General features: G+C 51.7%; 1 protein-coding gene across 1 annotated transcript in view; it reads left to right on the top strand.

Annotated features, from left to right (window-relative positions):
- Window positions 1-8,212: 8,212 nt before the first annotated feature.
- The window catches only part of GALNT10 (polypeptide N-acetylgalactosaminyltransferase 10), a 72,898-nt gene continuing 71,790 nt past the window's right edge, over window positions 8,213-9,320 (top strand). The window contains exon 1 of the mRNA XM_057380917.1: window positions 8,213-8,539. Within this exon, the coding sequence (XP_057236900.1) occupies window positions 8,366-8,539 (174 nt within the window). The 5' untranslated portion in view covers window positions 8,213-8,365. The remainder of the gene's footprint in view (window positions 8,540-9,320) is intronic.

Below are 9,320 nucleotides of genomic sequence, written 5' to 3'. Positions count from 1 at the left end.
CATGTGGAACTACTCCCATAGGAGAGTCCACGCTTTTGTGATCTCTGTGCAAGGAGCAGGGAAATGTGATTTTCCAGATGAGAGCATCTCTCCTCCAGCACTGGACCCATTTGCTGTGTTTTCCTTCCCCTCTCCCTTCTCAGGCAGCCCAGCAGCAAAGCAAGATGTTGTTCTCTCAACCCCGGTTCACCCGGCTCCTCCCTTGCTTGCTTTTCTGGGCAAACCGATGCGTCAGCTTCAGGCTGAAATCCAAGAGCCCCAGGACTGACTTTCTTTCTCAGTTTCCAACTAATGAAGCAAGCAAATACCACAATTGCATGTGAGTGTTCTGGGGCACTGCAGAACATGAGCCCCTTGGTTTGTCTCTGCCCTGGAAATAGGGGACCCCCCAACACCACCCACTGTACAGTGACCACACAGCTCAGGCCAGGGCACTTTTCTGGCTGTTGTGTCCCCTCTGCAGCCTCTCTGGGATATGGACAGCATCAGCCTCAGGCCTTCCTGGGTGGAKGAATTTTCCTGTCTCCTCTGAAACATTTTGGTGTGTTTCCCAGGAGGGCAAGTCTGGGKAACCCCATGGGAAGTGCTTTGCCTCACAGTGCTGTGTACTCCGAGAGGATGGTTATTAGCACACTCAAAGCAGATGCCAGTTATYTTTCATCCTGCTGTATCCCCCGGGAATGAGGCAGAAAGCTCTGCACAGGGTTATGCACAGTAGGCTCAAGTCTTTAACATGGGGCTGCTGAATTAACAGCCCACAGCCCCAGCAACAGCAAAGGGATGTGACAGCCACAGCCTGGGATGGCTCTGGTGCCTCATGTCAGCCCTGCAGACCCACCTTCTGAGGGACATGGATATGAGATTGGCTTTCCAGGCTCTCTCCAAAGGCAGCAGCATCTCCCCTCTGTTCCTGCTCCCACCCCAGCCCAACGCTGGTGCCTCCACACTGTCCTCCCTGCAGAGCCCAGGGAGCACTGAGAGCCTGTCACAGTGAGTTTTCCTGATGGTCCCAGGTTAATCACTGCCTCTCACGCACGCAGCCACTTAAGGCTGTTGTYTGCTGCCCCAGGAGACTCATTACAGGCTGCCTCACAGGGCAGGGGGACAGGAACAAGGAGGATGGGAGGGATGAACAGCAGACTACAGGAGGAGAAGAAAGGACATTTGGGATCTTCAGGTTGAAGGCTGCACTGAACCTCACCTCTCCAAGTGCGAATGTCTGGTCCAAGCAAGTCACTGCAGCATCTTCTCAGTCAAAGAAGGGAAAAATTCCTCCAAAGGAGATGCTGCCTTCTCAAAATGCCTCTTGGGACTGGGCCTGCCTCTTCATTGRCCTCCAGATAATCTCTGTGTACTTCTGTACATCAGAGTTAGTTAAAATGTAACAGAATCTAGGTTGAATTACAAGATTCAGCTGACGGGAGGTGTACAATTCCTTACACAGTGCCTTTGTGTGTCTCAGAGGCCAGAAGCTTTATCAGGCTCTGAAGCAATAGAAAGAACAAGAGCAGCCCTGGGGATGTGAATAAGAAAACATGAGGTATCCAGCCCTCAGATGATAAGATAGGAATTCATCTCTAAAAGATCAACAATTGGTAATATACACTGAGCAGCTGAGCAGCTCCATCCCTGGCTGAAGGCTCCCTGCAGCCACAGGGCAGCCTGGAGGAGTGAGGCTCCTCGGAGATGCAGAGGGCAAAGCCTTTGAGACACAGCTGAAGGTCTGCCCTGACCCAGCAGAACTCATCCCACAGGCCTGGGCAGCTCTGGTGTCACGGAGATCTTGGCTGTCCCTGTCTGTGACCACAGATCAGCACCACAAATCCAGGGAGTGCCTCCCCTCCCCTCCCCTCCCAGCCTCATCCTCTCCTCCCAACCCACACCACGTCCGTCTTCCTTCTCTCCTTCTCAAACACAGCTTTTTCTGCCTTTCCTTTTAGAGGCAGAATATAAAGGACAGAGGTCCTGGTTTCCTTCTGGCTCTTGAACACAAGAGCCCTTGGAGAGGACCTATTTTAAGAGAGGAGAGCCTTCCYACTGCTGGCAAAGCAGCTCAGCAAGGGCAGGCTCAGTGCCGTGCCCTCCAGTCGGGCACTTGAGACACCTGCTAACAGCCACTCCAGCTGCCAAATGCTCCTCCAGCAGTGGCAGAAATCACTGTCTGCAAGGCAATTTCTGGCAGGATCCATGGGGAAGAGGGGGGAAGGTGAAGCCCCCACTGCACACCCCCTGCACTGGCTCATAGCGTGGGGACAGCAATGCCACCTCGTCCCTGGGGTGGGCAAAAGCTCCTGCAGGGTGGCTCAGGCCCCCTCTAAGGCTGGACATGTTGTGTTCTCAGTCCCGAGGGCTGAAGAAGCAGAAGGCTCCCATCCCAGGCTCCCCTCACTGGTGGCAATCTTTTTTTGCTCAGTATGAAAAATCCTGAAGCCGGTTTTATGTCAGATGCAGAAGGCAGGGCAAGATTCCACTGAGGCCACTTGGCACAGATTGTTCTGTGCTTGGAATCCTAAAATCATTCCGGTTGGAGAAGACCTTTAAGACAACMGAGTCCAACTGTTAACCCAGCACTGCCAAGTCCACCTCTAAAGCAGTCCCAGGCTGGTGCTCCAGGGTCACATCTCATCTTGGAAAGCCCCAGTGTCCACTCCAGCCTTGCCTGACAGGTCATTCCCTGCTTTTTTGATTCTCCACTTGGGAAGGYGCTTCTTGACATCTGTTCTGAATTAGATTCTCCTCTATTTAGGTTTTATAGCACTTGTTCCTCTCCCCTTGGTAATTCAGTTATTATCTGTATTGCTTAAGTTTTTAATCACTTCACCTAAATTTTCTTATAACCAGCTTTGTTTACCCCTTCTTATATTTTTTTAGCGCTGGGTTAAGCATCTTTATCCTGATTTCTCCTTCCCACATGGTTATTTTTTAGTGGTGTAAACAGAGTCTATCACACTAAGAAAATAATCTGTTAAAAGAGAGCTAGAGCATTTAAGTCTTCTTGATGCACTGCAGATCCATCCTAAAGAACACTTTGGACCCAAGTGATGTTTCTCTCATCCCAGAATGCAACCAGCAAGCTGGAAGAAGAGCAGACCTATCCTTCAGGTTCAGCTCAGTGATGCAGAAATGAGCTCTGCTCACAGGAAAACTGGAAACCTTGCCTGAAATCAGCTCTTTGTTGCTCTCACATATGTGTTGGAGAGTCTCTTTAAATTCCTCYTTGTCAAAACCATGCAAGCCCATGGCGAGCCCGTTTTAAGAGCTGGTACCTGATCCAAGCACTAATGGCTGCTACAAGAAACAGAAAAGTGAGGCTGAAGGCTACGATATTCASAGCTGCCTTAATTATTAGAGCGTGAGCTTGCAAATCCCTTGAGAAGCACGGAGAGTGTTGGCCTCAAAATTCACGGTGTGCTCAGAGAAGCCAGGGAGTTTTGGGGACATCTTGACTGCAGTCTGTCTGCCTGGCTCCACCGGACTTGGAATGAGTCCGATTCATTGCAGCAGCTCTGAATTCAGAGCAGAGGGAGCAGACAAGGCTCATTGCCTATTCCAGCCAGAGAGACTGCAACATTTGTGGTTTTCGGTTTTTTTTTTCTTTAAAATAAGGTTACTTGAGTAGAGAGCCAGGAATGGCTCCTCATCCCTAAACTGAGCCCCACTGATAATTATGCACAAACTGTCAGGGCTGCTTTGGAAAAAGCAGTTCTAGAATTAAAGCAGCCTGACATTTGTGCAGAGCTTTGCCTGCAGAAGTGTCCTCGATGACCACCAGAGTCCAGAGGGGAGAGCTGGGACCATTCAGACTCTGCACAGGGCAGCAAGAACTTCTTTTCTCAGCCACTAGTGTTCCTGAAAGTTGGGCAGTCTGGCCAAGAGGGCATGGATTCACGTTACTCCTGAGGAAAAATACAATTTCTGTGCAAAGGAAATCTCTGGATGTGTAGGAGCATCTGTTTGCAATGTGGAATGCACGAGGGTGACATCCCTCCATGCTTCATGTTCTGCTCTGGTATTTATCCTCTCAGCAAGCCATCACTGCCTCATCTTCCAGGACTGTGCTTCAGCTTAGACATCAGCAATTTCCCCTGCCACGGGCAATCAGTGAAATTACCTGATTTAAGGCCAGAGGAGTCAAAAATGTTACACTTTGGAAAACTCTYCTCACAGCTTTATTGCTTTTTCACCTTTCCAGGCTGCAGACCCAGTCACTTCTTTCATTTTGCACCAGGCTGGAGGAGAGACCACTGGTGCTGGCACCACTTTCCAAGCAGCACCCTGAGCATCCTCCACCAGCTTCAGCCACCCTCTCCTGCCCTGCACTGCTGGGCTCTGTTTGYCCAAAGTAAATGCAGGCAGATTTCTCTGTTGACCGTGGGGATTTTGCTTGCTCAGGTGGATCACCATTTTTATTTTATTTATTTTTCTGCTAAAAGTCTGTTCTATGCAGATAAAACCCCAGGTCAGTCACAAACAACTCCCAGCCAGGACACAAGGATTCACGGATGTTGGTGCTGTCTCTCCATTTCTTGGGAGGGATGGGGAGATTGTTGGATGCTCTCCCGCAGTGACAAGGTTTGCAATTTCTTTTTAAAAGCCTGTAATCATCTCACTTCTGTGAGCTATTCAGGCATTTACATTGTTTTGCAGCATCTTGAGTGCTGGCTGGAAGCAGCCCCAGGTTTTGGGGGAGTGCAGCAGGATGGCTGTGGGGGCTGTGCTGACAGRCACCCCCACACTGAGCAGAGGAGGGCTTGCTCCTGCCCACAGGTGAGCAGGTTCCTGAGCATTGTCTTTTATCGGGAAAGAAAAAAAAGGGGAAAAAACCCCAACAAATCAATTCTGTTCACAGGAGAMTCGAGCTGAACTCCAACTAATAAACACCGAAGGATAAAGAAATGCCACAAAAACAAAAGTCCTGTTGTGACAGAGCCACGGCTGAGGTTCATTCATTTTTTAGAGATTGTTTTTCCTTTTCTCCTCCTGGCTAAAAATGATGTTTTCAGAAAAGAGAAAGCATCACCAGCATACAAACACATCTCAAAAAGGCATAGGAGCTGACTTTCCCTGCGGGTGCAGCCATCTGACACAGGACACAGTGTGGGCACAGAGACCTGGATGGGAGCTCCCTAACTCCATCCCCTACAGTGCTAACCTGTACCTGCAGCACCTGTGAACCCAAGGAACAAAACCTAGCAGGCTCTTGGGTGATGTTTTTCCCCATTTCCCCTTGCAGGTAAGCCATCCCTCTGATGGGTGATGTTTTTTCCCCATTTCCCCTTGCAGATAAGCCATCCCTCTGATGGGTGATGTTTTTTCCCCATTTCCCCTTGCAGATAAGCCATCCCTCTGATGGGTGATGTTTTTCCCCATTTCCCCTTGCAGGTAAGCCATCCCTCTGATGGGTGATGTTTATCCCCATTTCCCCTTGATAAGCCATCCCTGTGACAGTGTTTTCTCCCCCTAACCCATGCTGTGAGGCTGGCAGAGCACCTGGAAGCATGGAAAGCCAGCTCTTTTCTCACTTAGAACCATTTAGCACAGAAAGGAGTGATCCTATAACAGTTCAGCTCACTTGCAGGGATGCAAAGGACTCCCTGCTCCCCACAGCCACCCCTGCACAAGTTCCAAGGTCGAAATKCAGCCCTTCACAGTGAGTCCTTGCCCTGAGGAGCTGCAGTCGGAGGAGACCAGAAGGCAGGAGAACACTGATTCCCCAAGTCTGTGCCATCTCGTCTCCATGCTGTCATGCCATCTGTGGGCTTTATCCCAGCAACTCCTGTCACATCCACTCCCATTAGCATTTTTCAATGCTCTCCTGCCCTTTCCCAGCATCTGCTGACCAAATCCCTTTGGTCAACGCTGCTCCTCATCCTTCATCAAGGCTTTTAATTTTCATGATGCCGTTACCCACTTTTGCTGCACTCTGCCCTGCAGGAGGCTCAGCACACGAGCTGCAAAACAGGCAACCCAGCTCGCTAGCAAAGAGAGCTTCCAGACAGGGATTGAGCTGCTATTAATTTAGCCTATATTTGTTTTCAAAAGATGCCTGGGGAAGGTACAGCATTTCCCTTTCCAGCTAGAGGCTTAACAGCCACAGGCTTTCTCCTTTCTCAGAAATGTAAATCCATGTTTATTTTGCATGTACCCGATTAATCCCCAAGGCATTACATCCAACAGGCCAAAATCAGAGCTCTGTCTCCACCAAAACACTTCAGGATAATGAAGAGAGGGAGACATGCTTTACCTTTACTAGAGGAAACATCCATTTATTTGGGACTGAGGCAGCTGCACAGAGTATAAATTATTTTAATTGGTAARCTCAACAGGACTCACTCCCCTCTTAAAGCAGAAAGGAAAAACCTGGAACATCCATTTCCAGAGTGATCACTGAGGARCAGCCAGACTTCAATTCCTACGAGGCTCTTCAGAGGGTTTGRTCGTTCAGGATGCTCTCACATATACAAAATACTAATCTACCTGCAGCACCAGCCATAATCTGTTCCCAGCTAAAACTTGTGCAACTCTGCTGAAGCCAATTTATGAAGCAAACATTTAATTTAGCGAGCAGGCACACAATCCTAAATTTAAACATATGTCAAGCCAGCTAGTGGCTTTGTTTTAATTAACTCTCAAACTTTGTGGTTGTCATTTCTTTATATAAATGAGGATGTTCTGCCAAGGGCAGCCTGTAAACCTGTGTGCATCCCGACWAAACCTCCTGCTATTTCACAACCACTTTTCAAAGAGCTCTTGCAGAGGCAAGGGGATGTGGATGTTATTRTAAGGGTCCATATGGCAGTACACTGGCACTGCAGTATTAAATCAGAGGTATTGTAGCTTTCCAGCCCGGATTCTCACAGTACCAGGTAATGTATATGTAGCTTTATTGTTGTACAATTTTAGTGGCTATGCATTATTCAAGAGCAGCCTAAGTCTCTGCACTGCCGGAGGTGATTCAGCGATGATAAAGGGAATACGCTTTGCTCTAAAGGCGGGAGTGARGGGATTTCACGGGTCGCTATCTCCTCCACCCACGGAGAAACAAAGGCAGCATTAACACTTCTGGTAAAGAAATCAGCTGGCGCCAAATCCTCGTCGATAATTAAAATGAAGGTACAAGCTGCCTTAACGTGYAGTCAGACTTAGGAACTCTAACCTGCTCTCTAAATTAAATGCTTTCCTTGATAATTTGGCTCTCGCAGCAGGCACTGAAATCTGCTGGAAGATGCCATCTAGTGGGTTATGGAAGTTTATTTAAGTTTAAATCCACTTGCTGGTGTGGGGCGAGGGTGGCAAAGACCTGCAGGTGCTGGGGTGCAAAACGGTTTCCGTGGACTTCTTGTTGTCGCTCTAGGAAATTAGACATTTCCCTGCGGGGCTTTGCATTGGAAGAGAACTAATATTTATTTTAGCAGAGCCCAGCAGGGCACCGGATTGTCACAGCTTTGCTGTTGACACAGCCGAGCCTCACGGCTGTTGTGCTGGCAGAGCATCTTCCTGAGCGCTCTTCATTGAGGAAACGGATCCACTCCCCGTTTTTGGGAAAGCTGTGCCGCCATTGATTTTTTCCTTAAAAAAAACCAAACCCACAAACATTATTCCGTGCCTCTAAATGACGTAGTTTACATTATACAGAAACCCCTTAATTGGTATTAACCTTAATTGGTATTCGAATAAACAGCACTGTTTTTTTAATGCGCACTGTGGATGGGGATGGATTTGGAGCGATCCCGGCTGTCGGTGAGGCCGGCGATGGCATCTCCAGAGTCTCTGCTGGCCACTGCCTCGTCCCCCGGCTGCCGTGTGTCCGTGGGGCGAGCTCCAGCGCTTCGGGGACCACCCGGACCCTTCGGGGAACACTCACAGCCCTTCACCTCCAGGCTGCTGTGCTTCCCCCAACCCAAGCCCCGGGTCCCCTATAAGGGGGTCCCTCCCTTTTTAATGTGTTTTAAGCCAATTAACCACCTCGACTCGCACACCGCCATCCCGTTCGAATGCAGGCACCCTGCCGTGCCGCGGCACCCTCGGAGCGCCGTTCTCAGGGAGTCATTAGCGGGGAGTCATTAGCAGGGAGCAATTAGCGGGGAGTCATCAGCGGAGGGTCATTAGCGGAGGGTGATTAGCGGGGAGGAGGCGGGGCTCGGCGCGGGGGCGGGGCCTCCCCGGGCGGTGGGCGTGGTCTSGCTGGCCCCGCCCCCGCGCGGAGCGGAGCGGAAGTGCCGGAGTTGCCGCCCGGCGCCGCCGCCGAGCGCGGGCGAAAGTTGCGCTCCGGGAGCGCGGYGGGGGCGGCCGGACCGCGCTCCCTCCTCACCCGCGGCTCCTCATCCCCATCCCGCTCCTCTGCCCGCTCCCGGCAGCCGCTCCGATGCGGCGGAAGCAGAAGCGGCTGCTGCAGGCGGTGGGGCTGGCGCTGGCCGCCCTGGTCTTTTTGCCCAACGTGGGGCTCTGGTCCCTGTACCGCGAGCGGCAGCTGGAGGGCGGCGGCGCGGCCGGAGGGGACGGGGCGGCCGCCGCGGGGGCAGCGGGCGGCGAGGCGCCGGTGAGTGGCGGGGCTCGGGGGGCTGAGCGGCCCCGGGGGTGCAGGGGGGGCGCTGGGTGACGGTCGGGGGGCTCCCGTGGGAGCTGCCGGCTCACGGGGCTGGGCGCGACCCCTCCCCATCACATAGGGGAGCTCGGCACGGGAGCGGGGCCAGGAGAGCCGGACATCCCCAAAAGAGGAGGGGGCAAGGGAGGGAAGCCGCGGTGGGCTCCTGTGTTCCCCCAGGAAGGAGCTGTTCTACGTATCCTGTGCCTGGGTTGGAGSGGGAGCGCCAGTACTTTCTTGGCAATTCACGGGTGCGGGGACGGGAGGSTCTGCTCCCCTTTTTTTGGCTTAGSTTGGTAAGGGAATAAAGCCAGGTSTTTGCCTCTTGCGCCAAGGAGTGAGGAAAGGGAGCTTATCCCATCCGTGCGCAGAAAAGAACGCGGTTCCGTTTCCCAAGGGTGTGCCTCCGTGCCATTTGTCTTTACCTGCCTTGGGAAGGTGTGGGAAGCAAACATCACCTGTTACTCTGAGTYCCCGCAGAGCTTAGGGCGAGGGCTGGCAGAGAGTGCCGGGTGGAGCTGGAGGATTATGTCAGTGTAGGGATGCTCTTTTGGGAAAASAGAAGCGGGTAACTCTTGCTGAGAGGCAGAGGATGCCCGCTGGATACGTGGCCTGAGGATGTTGCAACACATGACTGCGTTCCTTTCTTGTCCCACTGGTGTAGTAGTAAATTTTAAAGCCAAACCTGTCTGTGTAGTGTGTGAGTCAGGRAGGCTGGATCACCCAAATTAGGCGG

Source organism: Malurus melanocephalus, unplaced genomic scaffold (assembly GCF_030028575.1).
Source record: "Malurus melanocephalus ecotype Western Australia unplaced genomic scaffold, MMel_1.1 scaffold_482, whole genome shotgun sequence".
NCBI lineage: Eukaryota > Metazoa > Chordata > Aves > Passeriformes > Maluridae > Malurus > Malurus melanocephalus.
The sequence above is the reverse complement of the archived record's forward strand: the minus strand, read 5'-3'. Positions and strand labels throughout refer to the sequence as shown.